At 34.4% G+C, this 17,828-nt stretch overlaps 1 protein-coding gene across 4 annotated transcripts in view; it reads right to left on the reverse strand.

Moving 5' to 3' along the window:
- Positions 1-17,828, reverse strand: part of UBR1 (ubiquitin protein ligase E3 component n-recognin 1) — a 181,329-nt gene that overhangs the window by 19,711 nt on the left and 143,790 nt on the right. For 3 of the 4 annotated variants that reach the window (XM_074235207.1, XM_074235208.1, XM_074235209.1), the window contains exons 38-39: positions 12,581-12,648; positions 6,293-6,443 (exon numbers count right to left, since the gene is read on the reverse strand). In XM_074235207.1, the coding sequence (XP_074091308.1) occupies positions 6,293-6,443; positions 12,581-12,648 (219 nt within the window). Of the gene's footprint in view, positions 1-6; positions 3,919-6,292; positions 6,444-12,580; positions 12,649-17,828 lie in introns of those variants that run through there. The other variant, XM_074235211.1, reaches the window with a different exon arrangement.

The raw sequence follows: 17,828 nt of genomic DNA on the forward strand, positions 1-17,828 counted from the left end.
GAAAGATGAGAATCTATCTTATTTTTAAAAACTTTCAGAGGGGGGCTTCCACAACCTCCCTTGTCAACCCATTCCACTCATATGAAAGCTCTTCATATTCCTGGAAACTTATTAAATTGTCTGTAAGTCTTTGGGCTGAAAAGTGCTATTTTCTCTAGTTTTTCCTCCTCTATTTTAAGTCATGTCTTTAATCTTCTAGGTTCCTCTTCTGAATTGGGTCTTCCATATCTCTCCTCAATGGCTAATCTCATAAATGTCCAGATTAATCAAAGAAGTATTGATCATAAAAGGCAGTATTAGTTCCAACATCTCATATTATGTATGCATCCTCAAGGTTTTTGTTCAAAATTTACTTAGGGTATACCACTAATAAGACAGCTAAGTAGTATAGTAGGATAGAATACTAGGTCTGGAGTGAGGAAAATCTGAGTTCACATCTAGCCTTAGTTATTTACAGGTTACATGACCTACAGTTTTTTCAATTGTAAAATGAATAACAGCAGCTGTCTCTCAAGCTTGTTGACAAGATCATATGAAATAATATTTGCAAAGCACAATGACTGGCATATAGAAGGCACTTAATAAATATTTGTTCCCTTCCATTCCTCCTCCACATATAGAACACTCTGCTAAGGGTTTTAAAGGATATAAGAATGAAGAAAAACTTCCAATACAGGAAGGAAGGTACAACAATACATGCCTACAAATACCTTTTTAATACAAAACTGAACATAAGGGAATAAAAAAGTATAAAGTTCTATTAGAATTCACAGGAGAAATTCCTTTCCACTGGCAGGTGTGGGAGAAAAAAGATCAAGTGAATTGGGCCTTGAAGAGTTTTTTATAGGCAGAAATTAGAGGAAGGAAAATGCCATGTGTTGGAAAAAAAATGTGAGCCAAGTAATGGAGAAAGGAATGTGCAAAGAATATTCTGGAAATGAGGAGATGTACAATTTGGCTCCAATATTACACTCATGTAGTGATAAGTGATATAACTGGAATGATAGTTGGGACTGGATCAATGAAGGCCCTGAGAGACATGATAAGGAACTTAAATTTCATTTGGAAGACAATAGGGAATGAATGAAGGTTTTTGATACAAGAAATGACATCTATTTACACTGGACTAGAGTAGGAATAGAAAATTTCAGGAGGAGAACAGGTAATACATATAGTACAGATGAGTTGTAATGTGGAACTGAATTTGGATAGTGGTAACAGGAATGGAAAGTCAACAGATGGAATGAATATGTATGAGAGTAGAGGTTACATTAGAGAGGAAGACTATGATATGAGGGATAGGATATATGAATGTATTTTATAAATGTATATGTATGTGCACGTGTGTGTGTATGTACACACACATATGAAACATATTGCTTCTAAACTCTGACATATATCAGTCATTCTCAAACTTTTTGGTCTTAAGGTCCATTTTACACTCTTAAAAATTATTGAGGACCATCCCAAAGAGCTTTAGTTTGAGGGGTCATATCTATTGAATTCATGTATTGACATAACAGAACTGAAAATGGCATAGTCGTTATTATTAAAAGTTTTGAACTTGTGGATTCCCTGAAATGATTTAAAGGATCCCTTTAGACCACATCCCTTTAGACCACATTCAGGAAAGTGTTGGTCATATATAACTACTCATAAAAATTTCTACTAGGCCTAGAAATGGAAAGACTGGGATCCCAGGAAAAGATATAAAACTAACTTAACTGGGGACAATGATAAGACTTAACACCAAAAGGTCCAAGAACTTGGATACCACAACTGGCATATGTGCCACATGTGAGATATTTTCTGAGGGTGTTTTATTCTCCAACATTTTAAAATAAGTGGACTTAGCTTGCACCATAATGAATACTCATTATGGTCCTGGGGAGCTTTCACTACTCTGGTTGGGAAAAGTTTCCCTTCTCTTTGCCAAGGCTAACCTCTCTCCTAGTAACTCCTCCTGCTGCTAGAAGTTTGCTTCATTAATCATTCAGGCTCTTCTCTTCAATCTTTTCTTATCAACTGATTCCCCCCCCCCACCATCAAATACAAATATTTCTATTACTACCTCATCCTTAAAAGAATTCTCACTTGACCCTAATATGTCCTCAAGCTTACTATGGCTTACCTTTCATTGCCAAACTACCAGAATCATCTATTCCTGTTGTCTCTACATTCTTTTCACCCACTTTTTTCTCAGTTCTTATCCTCTTTGCACTCTCTGTAATTATACTGTTGCCCATGGCTCCAAACTGGATAGCTCACCCTTCCTTATCACGCTGCTCTCTCTTGGTTCTCCAATCTATGGTCTCCTTGTTCATCTCGTGTTCTCTTAAGGTAGATTTTCTCCAGAGCTCTGCCCTAAGTAGTTTTTTTTTTCTTCTCCTTTTAAGCTTACTATATTGGAAATCTTATCAATTACCATAGGTCCAAGTGTTGACCCAAATATCCATGTCTAGACCTAATTTCTCACTTGAAAGACAGTTCCAAAATGACACTGGGCATCTCCAAATGGATAACTTATAGGTATCTTAAACTCACATTAGAAATATTCTAGCCCCAAATTCCCTGGTATCTGTTAAAGACATTATCATTCCTGTCACAACCACAGTCTTCCTTTCTCATTCTTTCTATAACAATTAGTTGCCATATTTTGACAGTTTTACCTCATAAAATTGCTCACCTACATTTTATTTTTATTTACAGTTATTGCCCTAATTTAAACTACAGTCACCTCAAACATGGACTGCTAAAACAAACTCCTCTTTGGATTTCTTGCTTCCAATCTCTTTTCAAATCATTAAGCATATATAGTGGGCAAACTGGTCTTTCTGAGCATGGATCTGATCACTTACTCTCCTTCTCAAGGAGTTTCAGTGGTTCCCTGTGGATATCTACGATAAAATATAAACACCTTAGTTCATAATCTGAAACTATTTGACCATTCTAGACTTACTTCACACAACTTCCCTTCACATTCTCTGTTATAACCAAACTGGTATCCCTCTTTCTCCAAGATTTTACTTCTGTACCTCTCCATGAAATACCAAACCTGAAATGATATCTTTCTCACCCTTGCCTCCTGGAATCCTTAGCTTTCCTCAAAGCTCAACTCAGGTACAATTTCCTCTGAGAACCCCATCCTGATTATTCTAGTGCTCTCACCCTCTTAAATGGTTTTGTGTTTATTCATTTATCTATTTACCTGTTAGGCAGCAAAAGGTACAATTTCCTTTGGGAACCCCATCCTGATTGTTCTAGTGCTCTCATCCTCTTAAATAGTTTTGTGTTTATTTTTTTATTTACCTGTTAGGCAGCAAAGAGATGCAGTGGATAAATTGCTGGATATGGAAACAAGAAGCCCCAAGTTCAAATCTAGTTTCTAGCTGTGTGACTCTGGCAAGTCAATTAACCTCTGACTCATCTATAAAAAAGGCATAATAGTATATATACCTTCCAGCATTGTTGAGAGGATCAAATGAGATTATTTGTAAAGTATTTTGCAAACCTGAATACACTACATAAATGCTAAATATTATGATTATAATATCTTGCCTCTTCTGATAGAATGGAAGCTCCTTCAGATTAGGTACTGTTGCTTTTGTCTGGGTATATCCAAACTGAACTCAGTGCTTTTCACCTTGCTAGTACTTAATTGTGTGAATGAACTGAAGGAATGCTTTTCAACTCCTTGATTTACATTATAGTATCCTTACTTAGACACAAGTTATCTTACTCAAGAGAATGTAAGCTCCTCGAAGGAGAGACTGTTTATCATTTTTTGTCACAGTGACCCAAATATTTGCTGAACTAAACAGACCAGGTGTGGCATCTATCCAACTAAAGTCCTGTTCCATCTTCATTCTCTCCCTCTGGAGCCAGGTTCAAGTAGGCAGGACTCTTAAAGCTCCAGTACTGAAACACAGGAAAGTCAGGGAAGTTGTTAGGCCTGTGCCCTTTATGACCCCAGTGAGAAACTCATCACCAAGGTCAGAGAAGATAGTGATTTTTATTTCCTGAGGAGGATAGAAGAATGGCATGGCTGACCATGAGTATGCATAAACCAACTAAATTGGTCCCTTGAAGTATCGAATTATGTAGTATACAAATGTGCCCATTCAAATATTTTTCCAAAATTGACCTTAATAATGTTATTCATATGTGAATACATATGAATAATTAAAGAGATTAATGCATAGCAATCATCTTTTCCACACTGAAAATCTGTGAACATTCTGCCCCACTGGTTGCTGTTTACAGCCTTGATTCTTGTCACATTGGCTACCTGGTACTTGCTCTTTTTGAAATATCTACCCCACCCTCACTATTTATAGGAATGGTAATCATTCCTCTAGGCAGAGTTTCAATTATATCTTTTCCATCTGACTTTTGTGGAATGATTACCATTCCCTATATTCTAATATATACCATGCCCTATATTCTATTTTTGACTATTATTTTGTCTATTATTCCTTTGATTCTTATCATATCCTGTCTATTGTTATCAAAGCTTTAACTAGGGCAGAGCAACTAGAATTTTGGTCCAGGGCACCATTTCAGATGTGACTAAATGGTATTTGTTATGGTTCTGTTTGTTAGCTATTATATTATGTTATGTTAGCTATAAACTAAGACATAAATGCCTTGAAGAAGTGGTATATTTCATACCTCCTTGTATCCTTCATTAATCCTAACACTTGTATAAACTACGTATTAATAAAAATGTATTGTATGATGATTCACAAGTGGTATAGAATTTCTAGATATCTTCCTTTGGTCATTGGGAGAAATAAAAAATGAGAAGGGTAAAAGGAAGTTAAAGAAAAAAGTAGTCTTGGAGACAATTTAATTGCACCTAGTAGTCATTCAATAAATCTTTCTTGAAAGACTGATGGTTCATCTCTATTTGTTGCTAAAAAAGCTGCAATACATTGCTGTTTCCTAGCAAATAAACTATGTGATTGGTTTAAGGTTGTGCTTTGGTATGTCCTGACAGTATTTTTCTGCAGTGGTATATAGTAAATAGATTTCTAACCTCAGAGTTCTGAGGAAAGTACTTTGTAAATCAAAAACAATACAGAAATTGAATTATTATCTACCTTGTTATTCATCATGAATTCCCATTGATTTCCTTCTACATCATTTAAACATTTTCTATTTTTTATGCTGTATGCCATTTGTTAACACTGAGCTTTAATATACTTTTTATGGTTTGAACTAATTATATTACTCTGCTGTTACACTTATTAAATTTCATTCTCTTTGCTTCTGAACACTTCTCATGAAATCAAGATCATTCTGAAAGGAGTGTCCATCTTTATTACTTTCCCTTGCGCTTAGTGTCATCAGCAAACAATACAACAATTCACAAAGTGGTAAGAGGAATTCTTTTTCACCAAGTCTATCTGGTTCCTTAATTTCCTCATTTTCCTGCCATTTATAGGAACCAGGCTATTAGGAGATTTGGAAAGAAAAAGCATATTATCTTTGAACATGCAGACCTAGTTGGGTTTTTTTAAAATAAGAAATGTTCTCTATTTTGTTTCTCTCATGACCTCTTTGTTATTTTTATTAAATTATATTGGAGGACATATCTACTTTGGAGAATGCTAAAGAACTTCATTCAATCTCTTAACAATGAGAGACCCTTTAAGGGGTAGAAAGAATTAGGAGATGAGGCCTGATTCTACCTTTGATAAAGTACTAAAATCCTAAGTGGGTCATCAATAGAGATCAGAACTCCTCTATGGGTCTTTCTTGAAAAGCCTATTATACTCTTATGGATCCTCCTAGTCTCTCACTATTTTTTCTAAGGCATTTGTTCTCATAAACAAAAGCATAATGAAGGTTTCAGTGTAATTATTCTCAGGGGCCTACCTGAAGTAAATTTTGGCAAGGCTATTAAAGAATTAAAAATGTTATACATGTAAAGAAATGTATAAGGATGATATTCTTATGAAGAAATTGAGGCTTTGGGTTCTGGAATGAGAAACTTTAAGAATCCAAGAACTTTCTATATGTATCTATGGAAGTTATCTGAGGAGTAAGGATAGGTAGGTCAGTTGTTTAATCCTTTCACAGTTATATTTACTTCTCCACACATAATTAGAACAAATTGATTCTGAAGTAAATGGTTGATTCTTTATCAAGGAAATCACTGAGAGCAAATAGAAATATGAGATGATTATTATCACAAACAAAATTAATATTCTATGCTATGAAGACAGAAAAAAAGGTGTGTGTAGGGGAAGGGGAAGTTATTTATGGCCACCAAAATAGAACTTTTTACCTGTCTCTATGGTGAGAAGTATCTGGCATATATGAGCCATCGTGATCAAATGGAAAAGATAGAGGTGGTTGTAGGAAGAGCTAACTGATGAAGGTTGCAAGGCAACAGCGTCATCCCAATACAAAGATGGGAAAGATGAAACAGCACCCACCTGTGAAAAAAAAATAACAGCAATATCTGTAAAATAAAGAGACCCACAAAATCAGTTTTATATCTAAATGAAAATGCTTCAGAGTGATGGTTTTAAATTTTTACTTTTACCTATATAGAAAAGTAGCAAGTGATATGTCACTGAATATAAGAGGTTAAGTTGTTCTTATCACCTAGTTGGGAGCAGTCATCTAAAAGGTCACATCAAAAGGACAACTCAGTCAGTACCCCAAATCCATTCCTGAAATCAATTTCACTGAGCACTTAATATATATGAAAAATTAGGCTAACTTTTGCAATGATACAAAGATAATTAAGCCATTCATTTTCTCAAGAAGTTTAAATTTTTATAGAGAGATAAGACAAGTACACGTGGTAGAATGTGCCAGTTGAATATAGATAAAAAGATCTCAATAAAATTTAGAACTGGAAAGGACTTTGGAGGTCATCTGGTCAAAACTCCTCACTTTTAAGGAGGAGGAAAATGAGATAAGAGATTAAGTAACTTGCCCAAAATTACAGAGGTAAGGGAATGACAGAAGTAGTTTGAATCTTTACTCTCTTGGTTCTGCTTTTGACAATTCCACCACCCCCCAGTTGCCTTCTCTCCCAGAACTTCCCTCAAGACTCATGATTTTTTTCATCCTGGAATATCCCTTCTTACAGCTCTTTTATAGCTATATCTTTCCTTTGAGTTCTTCTTGGTAGCTCCATGTTGAGGAAGGACTCAAGTCATCCATTCTTCAATTTATTTCCAAGATTTGCTTCTGACTCTCTAGACTTTGCCACTTCAACTCTCCCCATCTTGTTCACTGGTTTACTTTGTGTTGTCTACCACTAAGATTCTTAAGAACAGGGACTTCCTTTTTGCTTCACTTTGTATTCCCCAGGGCTTTGCATAGTGTCTGAACATATTAAGTGTTTAATAAGTGTTTGGTGACTAATGGACTTTGGGTCCTTTAACTCTGAATCCATTCCTCCTTTCTACATTAGCACATAAGAAAAACTTCAAAAGTACTACATGATTAGTAAAAAGGAAAGATTGTTGACAAGCAAATATAGTGGAATAAGACAAGAAGAGGTAATGGAAGTTAAAGTAGGATAAAAGGACAAAGGTAGAAAAATACAACTATGTTTGACAGAAAAAATATTCTAATAGTGGGCAGCTAGGTGGTACAGTGGATAGAGCACTGGCCCTGGAGTCAGGAGTACCTGAATTCAAAGCCAACTTCAGACACTTAATAATTGCCTAGCTGTGTGACCTTGGGCAAGTCACTCTTAACCTCATTGCCTTAAATTTAAAAAAAAATATTCTAATAGAGTACACAAAAATAAATAATGGGAGGAAAGACTAGAAATGCAGTATAAGTATTTTGGATTTACTTTGACAATCAAATGGCCTCCTGCTAGACTTGGGAGTCAGAAAGTTCTGAGTTTGAATCCCGTTTCAGACACTTACCAGGAGTATGAACTTGGGCAAATCACTCCTTCAGTTTCCTCATTTATAAAAGGGAGATAACAACAATAACTATCCCCTCATGGTTGCTATGAGGATCAACTGAGATAACTTATCTAACAAGCATCAGTGTATAGGATGGACTGGAAATAAAAGAGATAGATGGGAAGAACAGTTGGGAAGTTGTGGAAATAGTCAAGGAAAAGATGATGTTTATTAAGAGATTAGAAAGAACTTTAAGGTTTACAAAGTACTTTTCTCACAACATGCATCTGAGACTCACAATGGCCCCGTAAGCAGGCACTACAGTTATTATTATCCCCATTTTGCAGTAGAAGAAACTGAGACTCAGAAAAGCTTTGTGCAATATCTATAGTCATTGGACTGGCATTAGAGATGGAATTCAAATTAAGGGTGTTCCAGTACCTGACTCTAGCAATCCTTTCAGTATATCACACTAAAATGAGAGCCTCAATTATGGTACTAACAGTGAGAATAGGAAACTTTTAAAGATTAGAGAAAGCTTAGTTTATTTATTTGTTTGTTTGTTTTTTAGGTTTTTGCAAGGCAATGGGGTTAAGTGGCTTGCCCAAGGCCACACAGCTAGGCAATTATTAAGTGTCTGAGGCCGGATTTGAACTCAGGGACTCCTGGCTCCAGGGCCAGTGCTCTATCCACTGTGCCACCTAGCCACCCCAAAAGCTTAAGTTTATTACAGCAATCATAAGAATTCTTAGATGAGGGGTGGCTAGGTGGTATAGTGATAAAGCACCAACCTTGGAGTCAGGAGTATATGGGTTCAAATCCGGTCTCAGATACCTAATAATTACCTAGCTGTGTGGCCTTGGGCAAGCCCCTTAACCCCATTTGCCTTGAAAAAACCTAAAAAAAAAAAAAAAAAAAAAAAAGAATGCTTAGATGGAACAGCCTTTGAGGAATATGGAGTGGTGGACTACTTGTATACAGAACCTGATCCTTATCCCCTAAGGGTTCCTGCCCTACTGGACAGTTCAACCTGTCTTCCAATGCTTGTCTTGCAGGTGAGCAGAAAACATGGTATAGAGCCAAATCACTTAAAAGCTAGAAAATGCTTGTTTTGTAGAGATGACTAACAAATAGTAAGTCCAAAAAATATAGGTTGCTTCAGGCAAATTAAATGACAGCAATCAAAGGAATCTTCCAATTTCTTACATACAAAATATATAGAAATAGACACACCATAAGAATTTAATTTTGCATTTTCTCTGCTGACTACCCCAATGAACTAATTTTGGCAGAACAAATTAGAACCTCAATATGTTTACTGAATGTTGAATGAATGGATAAGATATTTAACTGAGCCAAAGATCAAGAACTTATCCTATTCAACACAACATGTAAATTTAAATGAAAGATTTTTTTAAATGGATTAAAGAGATGTTTTAAATTTGCATTATCACTATGTTACCAACCCATTTTCTTTTTTTGATCATATGTATCTTAGATGACAGGCTTTACATGACCTTTATTTAATGATTCCTTGTTTGTGTTGTGTTACTGCCTATTCATGACCACCACTCTCAGAGGAAGGAGCTTCTCTAACTAGTAGTCTGGGTGATCCTCAACTTTAATTCTTTGAAAACTGTAGCATTCTATTTTTTGCAATGATATAACCTTATTAGCAGAATATGAGAATTAAAACATTGGGTCTTTGTTTTAGGGAGAAATCTGAAACCTAGAAGCATTCTCAGTCCAAATGATTATCCATTTGCAGTGCAGATATAGCATATGTTTACACTGGATACACTGACAGATAAATATAACTGCATATCACTGTTCATCCAATAGGCATTTTTTGTCTACCTTTTTTTTTCCTTTTAGAACTAGTTAAATCAAACTCTTTTCAGTGACTGTGTTTTATTTAGGAGCTTGACAATATCCCAATATTTGATGCATTTAATATAATGACATTTACAAATAAGTGCATCTGGAGAACTTTACTATCTAGAGAGAATACTTCTTTGATATTGGGTCTGGATCACCTCCATGACAGGCAAACACTTTTGGCAGGGACATGTCTCCCTACTTTGTTTCTTATATGATATTAACAATTAGTGAGTTATCAAAAAGATTACTTCTGTTGTTGTATCTTTCAGGGTATTTCATTTTAACAGAGATGGGAGATGTCTTATTGGAGAATAGTCTTTAAGATGATATCTTGCTCTACCAAATCAAATGATTTTTTAAATTAACAAACAATAAGCACAGAGTGATCTAAGATTCTCTACCATCTTTCAGACAATTGTATGCTGGTAAATATGTGGCCTACCAAGAAAATAAAAAAATTATGTAATTATTTTTCTAAAAACTTTAGATATATGGAAAAATAGGCATATGGGCTAGGAGTAATTGATGTTCTCTCTCGTTTTTGTATTTTGCAAGGCAATGGAGTAAAGTGACCTCCCCAAGGTCACACAGTTAGGTGAGATCCAATTTGAACTAAGATTCTCCTGACTCCAGGGTAGGTGCTCTATCCACTTTGCAATCTAGTTGTCCCTTGATGTTCTCTTTTTTGTTGTTGTTAGTAAGGAGATCCAAGATTTTTCTCACATTCTCAAACATTTTTTCACAAAAGGTCTTTCAGACACCTTGAGAATTAATTGCTGCTTTATACATCTCTGTTTGTTCATTGCCATTTCTATTTCCCTCGATAAGTGCATTCTGAACAGTGATGATGAATTTGGAAAAAATATAGATTCCTCTGTCCTTGATGGTGAAACATTTGGTGTAAAAATTTCTGAAGATCTTTTTTTTGTTTATTGTTTTCCTTCCAATTTTATTCTGAAAACCATGAGAATCATCTTGTTTAGTTGGATAACTTGCCAAGCCTTCCCTAAATATTTTTTCCCTCTACTTACTGTTTTATGAGGTTACACTGTTCAAAATACTCCATTCATACATAAAAATTTATGTCTATGTCCTTTCCTCCATATATTTGGTAATTTTATGTCATTTACTAGTCAAATTAACTTCATTCTCTCTACTAACTTCATGTAAATTTTGATCTTTTATTTCTTTTTTTAGGTTTTTGCAAGGCAATGGAGTTAAGCAGCTTGCCCAAGGCCACACAGCTAGGTAATTATTAAGTGTCTGAGGCCGGATTTGAACCCAGGTACTCCTGACTCCAGGGCCAGTGCTCTATCAACTAAGCCACCTAGCTGCCCGAATTTTGATCTTTTAGCTAACAAGTCAGTTGGGCTACTAATACACAGATAAATGATTCAAGGATAATACCAATATCCTTAATAAATTATTTTGTCTGCCCGTCAAACTATGATCAATTTCATTTTCTGTGATATTATTTGATTCTCACTATGTTCTATATGCTTTTTGATTCTTTATTTTTTTGCAAGGCAAATGGATTAGGTGACTTGTCCAAGGCCACACAGCCAGGTAATTAGTAAGTGTCTGAGGCTGAATTTGACCTCAGGTACTCCTGACTCCAGGGCTGGTACTCTAATCCAACTGAACCACCTAGCCACTCTGCTTTTTTGATTCTTTTTAAAGGAGAGCTATCAACATATAAAAGCATAAAGCTTCTGTGTGGTATATAAGACACTCATTGCTTATTCCTGAACTGTATTTTCCAATACAATTCTTTGCCATTTTCATTAATGCCTACTTCTGCAATTAATTAATCAAAAGTTAAATTATCTGCTAATCCAATTTCAAAGGTTTTACCAGGTTTTGCACTAAAGTTCTATGCCTTCTTCTGCAATAGACACTGGTGCATGAAATGTAATTAATTTTTTTTAGGGTGTTTTTTTTTTACAAGGCAAATGGGGTTAAGTGGCTTGCCCAAGGCCACACAGCTAGGTAATTATTAAGTGTCTGAGACCAGATTTGAACCCAGGTACTCCTGACTCCAGGGCTGGTGCTTTATCCACTGCATCACCTAGCCACCCCGAAATGTAATTAATTTTATGATAACTTTTGCAAATATTTATCATTAGTTCTACAATGTGAAATGAACAAATATCTCATGGAATATTATTTCTTATTATCTTTGGATATGTGATAAAAACCGACTGCATTAGTTCATTCATTTGTCTAACACTAAAGTCTATAACTCATTCTTTCACTTCGTTGCAACTTCTTTTTGCAGTGAGAATGTCAAAACTAATAACATTTAGTATGTGCACTTGGTGGTCCTAGACAAAAATCTCACAATTAGAGTACCAACATCTAAGTCAGCATTTATAGACAGCCTAAAAATTTTATGATTCCTAGCATCTTCTGTCATTATCAATTCATAAGTGGGAAGCGGAGAAGGCAGTGCACATGACTGAGAGATCATTGAAAAATGCAAAGATATAAATAATGGAACTGGATGCCATAAAAGGAAAAAAGACAAGCTTTTCAAAAAAGGAATGTATTCAAAGTATTTTTCTTGTTTTCATAGGTTGCTATTGCCAAAGAACCCATCACCAAATTGCCATTATTCTTATGACAAGCCTCTTCAAGTGTAGTTAGGCTAGGTCTTCTGAAAGTAAATATGGCCTGTTGCTGGGATTATCTGTGAAGACTTTCTAGTATGGAAATGACTGAGAGCTTTTACTCCAGTGGCAAAACCTTCAAGAATGTCTACTCACTTTCATATATATATTTCTAGAGTAGGATAAGCAGGGGTAGTCCTTACTTACCAAAACGTGAAACAAATCTACGGAAAGAAGGCATGGTGTATCTTCAGATTTCAGGTTAGGAAGAATAACTAGAATGATAACACACATTTAATTTAGTCAGCAACTTAGTATTTTTAATAATTCAAGTATCTGTGATTTAATCATGGACACAGAATGTAACCCTTCTTTAGCATCACAGGTGATCCCAATAATTGCACATGATCAAAAACATTCATCACTTGGAGGTGAATTACTTAAGGACCCTTACATTAAGCTGGTCTTAAGACAATAACTAAGCAGACCATTACTAAACCTCGTACTGAAATCTTTTCAGATTTCTAAACTTTCTGAATCACAGACATATCCTTCAAGACCCCAGAATCACCTCCACACCATCAGCAGACATAAAAGTAGAGTTCTAGTAAAAGAAAAATGTAATTTAATAAGAAAAAAAGATATATTACATGATTTGCAGAACTATAGGACTCACATTTATCTTTCAAATCTTTAACTACTGTGCCTAATCTTGGAAACTATAATTAAAGAACTTCTGGATTTTTATTGATTTTAGAAGAAAAATATTTACTTATTAGAGAAATGCAAATTAAAGCATCTCTGAGTACCACCTCACACCTCTCAGACTGGCCAATATGACCAGAAAGAACAATGTTCAATGTTGGAAGGGATGTGGGAAATCTGGGACACTAATACATTGTTGGTGAAATTGTGAACTCATCCAACCTTTCTGGAAAGAGTTTGGAATTATGCCCAAAGGGCAACAAAAATGTGCTTACCCTTTGATCCAGCCATGCCACTACTGGGTCTATACCTTGAAGAGATTATGAAAAAGGGTAAAAACATCACTTGTACCAAAAAAGTTTCATAGCAGCCCTGTTTGTGGTGGCAAAGAATTGGAAATTAAGTGAATGTCCTTCAATTGGGGAATGGCTTAACAAACTGTAGTATATGTAAGTCATGGAACACTATTGTTCTATTAGAAACCAGGAGAGATGGGAATTCAGGGAAGCATGGAAGGATTTGCATGAACTGATACTAAGCAAGATGAGCAGAACCAGAAAAACATTGTACGCCCTAACAGCAACAAGGGGGTGATGATCAACCTTGATGGACTTTCTCATTCCATCAGTGCAATATTCAGGGACAATTTTGGGCTATCTGCAATGGAAAATATCATCTGTATCCAGAGAAAGATTTGTGGAGTTTGAACAAAAACTATTACCTTCAATTAAAAAAAAAAACAAGTTATCTTATTATGTAATTGTGTTATCTCTTATACTTTATTTTTCTTCCTTATGGATATGATTTCTCTCTCATCACATTCAAATTAGATCAGTGTATACCATGGAAACAATGCAAAGACTAAGAAGACTGCCTTCTGTGGGAGGTGGGGGAAGGAAACAAGAATAGGGAAAAAATTGTAAAACTCAAAATAAATAAAATCTTTCTTTTAAAAAAAAGAAGAAAAATATTGAGGTGATTTTAGGGTTGAAAGAGGAAATCTGAGAATAAAAGTTAAAGGAACCAAAGATAATTGAGTTGGAAGGGAACAGGCCATTTTGTTAAATGGGATAGATGAATGGATTTAAAAGCAATGGATTTAAAACAATGTTTCTTGACATCTGCTACATACTTTTAAAATAGTTTTATAACAGATCAAATAAAGTCGGAAGGAAGTAACCCAGGAGGTGAGGATGGGGAGGAGAGAGATAGATGGGGAGCAAAACAATCCCCAGGTCTAGGTGCCTGTTGAAAGAGATGAAGAGAAAGTTATTCTAATCTCAACTTTGAACTTTTCTCTGAGGATTAGCAATTAATGATGAAGAAGGATGATGCAAGTAGAACAGTGGCAAAATGAAAGTGAGGTAAGACTCCTTTCCTCTTCTCTTAACTTGCAAAACAAAGCAATACACTAAAAAGAGGAGAAAAGAGACTGAAAACTATTAAATAATTTTTTAATGGACAAAGCATAGTTCTGATACAAAAAAGTAATTCTATGGAACAACTAAATTTGTTAATATATCAGAAGCCACAGAAAAAGTAAAAGAAACTATGTTAGACATTCTGAAAGACAATTTAAAAACGGAGAAACAGTACATTTAAAGAAATTAAATAAGAATTGGCATGATTAAAAAAAATCTTAGACCAAACAAAAGAACTTGAGGGAAAAAAAGTTTAAAGTTCACAAGAAGAAAACTAAACCAGAATTATAAGATGTTGAGAAAGATCAAGAAGAAATAATGAAGAAAATGACTTGCATGGTCATGCAATAGAATAACATTAAAATACTCTCCACTCCCCTTCCCCAAATTAATAGAAGTAACCAATAATAATCTTACTTTTCAAAACAGAATTATACACAATAGCTGGAAATATAGGCTATGAAAGTAATAAAATTATGCAGATCATTGAAAAATTCATAGATACAAATAATTAACCTGGATGCCATAAAAGTCATAGGCCTACTATAACATAAAAGAAAAAACAGAAGCTCTTCCAAAAAGAAACAACATCCTTTAACAAGGAACAATAATCAATAGTCATGAGATCATCCAGTTGGAAGCAGAGGTGTGCTAGAGCTTGCTGGAGCCAGCTTAAATCAGTTTGTGAGAGCTGACTGTTAAATTCCAGTATAAGCATTTATTCCTTGACATTGAGCAGACACTACAAATCAGGACTTGATTTATTATTTTGTTAATTTCTAGTTTTAAGAAAGTGATGGAGAAAATGTTAAAAATGAAAATTAAACTTAAAAATATGAGCATATCTCCCTCCCAGGAAGTTGGTTATTAAATATTTACTAGCACATCACTGGTTGAAAGGTTCTGTAAAAGGTCATAACTATCTAACCCACTCATTATATACTGAGAGAATTGAGAGCTTCAAATGACTTGGCCAAAGTCATAGACATAATAAGTGGAATGTGTAAAATCTGAACCTGATTCTAAACTGAACTTCAGAATCACAAGAAACAAACAGAAACTAGAATATAACAATTATAGAATTGAGAAGTTTAGACCATGAATGAAAAATTTATATACTCACAAAATTCAGTCTGTTCTATGAATATAGAGGATTGATATAAAAGAAGCAAATAGGCTTTGAAAAATTTACAGAGACAGGTAATCACTTCAATGAAGTCTCATAAACAAAATCTCCCAGACAGAGATAAGTATTTACATTTCTAAAATCAAATGGTCTGTTTCCAATTTCCAATTTCTCCTCCTTCAGTGTTTTTTTCCTCCTTTGTCTGGAGCCCTATATTATCAATCTCTCTCAGGAGTCAGAGAATGATAATTATTTTGCAAATAGTGGTTTCATTAGTTTCAGATATAGAAAAATGGTTTGGTAGTAAGAATGAGTTGGGAGTAAGAAAGTCTAAGACAGAAAGAAAGGTCACATAAATACTAAATGTTCAAAACAAGTCTTTTTGAGATAGCATAGCCAAGAATTGAAAATAAAATAAAATATTGACTAGTTAAATAAATCATATTACAAGATGAATTCAGAAAAGCATGGGAAGTCTAATAAACAGATTAAAAGCAGAAATGTCAAAGATACAGCCTGAAGACAGCAATCACAAAGCAGATAAACTGGGAAATATTTAACACTATAATTAAAAATACAATATAACACAGATAATATTAACATACTTTCTAAGTCAATATGCAGCCTACTGGGAACCTAACATCATTTAGTGACTTCCATTTCTTTTTGAGTTTGTTACCACTGATAGGAAGGAAGGAAGCAGAACCATGAAAACAGTATATCAATAACTATAAAAATGTAAATAGAACAACAAAACTGAACACTCTGGTGCTATAATAATAAAATTTGGCCCCAGAGAATTAAAAAAGAAAAAGAAAGCCTCTGTTCTTTGCAGAAGTGGGAGATTCTATACATAGAATACTGCAAATATGTACTATTGGGATTTTACTGAAGCATATTAGTTTTGCAGAATTGTTCTTTTTTCCCCTGTTTACTTTTCTTTTCTTTTCTTATATTGTTGCGGGCAGTTAGGTGGCATGGTGAATAGAGCACCAGCCTTGAAAGTCAGAGCACCTGAGTTCAAATCTAGCCTCAGACACTTAATATTTAACTGTGTGTCCTTGGGCAAGTCATTTAATCCCATTGCCTTGCAAAAAAAGAAAGAAAGAAAGAAAGAAAAATAAAGAGAAGGGGAAAAAGTAGTTCAGCAGAACTAAATAATAATATATACACTGGGACTTTAATTTTAGTTTTCTAATCTCAGAATAAGAAGCCAATTTAGGCATGCATAGATTTTTTTTTTACTTTAGAATTTATATTTACTTTTTAAAAATGAGGATAATGTCTGAGGAGATTTATTCTATTACTGTGACAGTTTTTGGTAAGACTAAGCCTTCTCAGATTTTCTCTGACTTTAAAATTATCTTTTCTATTCACACTTCATTCTTTGTATTAAAATGACATGATTAAGTGCTTTATTATTAAGCTGCAGAACACATTTTAGAGCAACTGCTACAACTGAGTTATCCAACAGTAAATAATATGCTGCACATAATCTTAATCGCCTATTTTATTAATAAATCAAGGTAATAGTTCTTTGAAGGCCATCTTTTAAAAAATGTCTAATTGGTTCTTTGTTGTGCTGGTAAATGTCTACACACAGTTACACCAACAGAAAAATAATTTTATACAAAACACTGATCTTCCATTCAAGTTCATTGCTTGGTTCTTCCTTTATTTTTGTCTTTTTATCATTTGAGGACTAGCTTGATTCATTATCAGTAGAAATTATTCAAATGCTTTTATGCTGAGTTCTATCTAGTTAGTCTGAAACCTCTAATCTGATGGATTCAATTCCAGTAAGTAGGTTTCTTTTCACAATAATCCACTTCTACTACATTTAGAATACTGTCAAATCAAGACACTCAGCTAAAGATGCTGGTACTCTACTAGTCTATGTTGCTAGCATTTAAACATGTTTTCAAGAATAATAATACACTATACTTTTATTTATTTCTATTCTCCATTTAACATATTGTGTTGTCAATCCTACTTGATGACTAATTTCATAATTACAATAGACAAGAAATTAAATAGTTTAACAATTAGTTGAGTTGAAGATTCCTAAATGTATTATTTCATAACAGGTGAAGTAACATTAACTATATTTTCCCTTAAATTGGAAGTTAGTATGGAAGAAACTTAGATTAGACCAACACCTCACACCCCATACCAAGATAAGATCCAAATGGATACAGGATTT

This window comes from Macrotis lagotis, chromosome 4, assembly GCF_037893015.1.
Source record: "Macrotis lagotis isolate mMagLag1 chromosome 4, bilby.v1.9.chrom.fasta, whole genome shotgun sequence".
Taxonomy (NCBI): domain Eukaryota; kingdom Metazoa; phylum Chordata; class Mammalia; order Peramelemorphia; family Peramelidae; genus Macrotis; species Macrotis lagotis.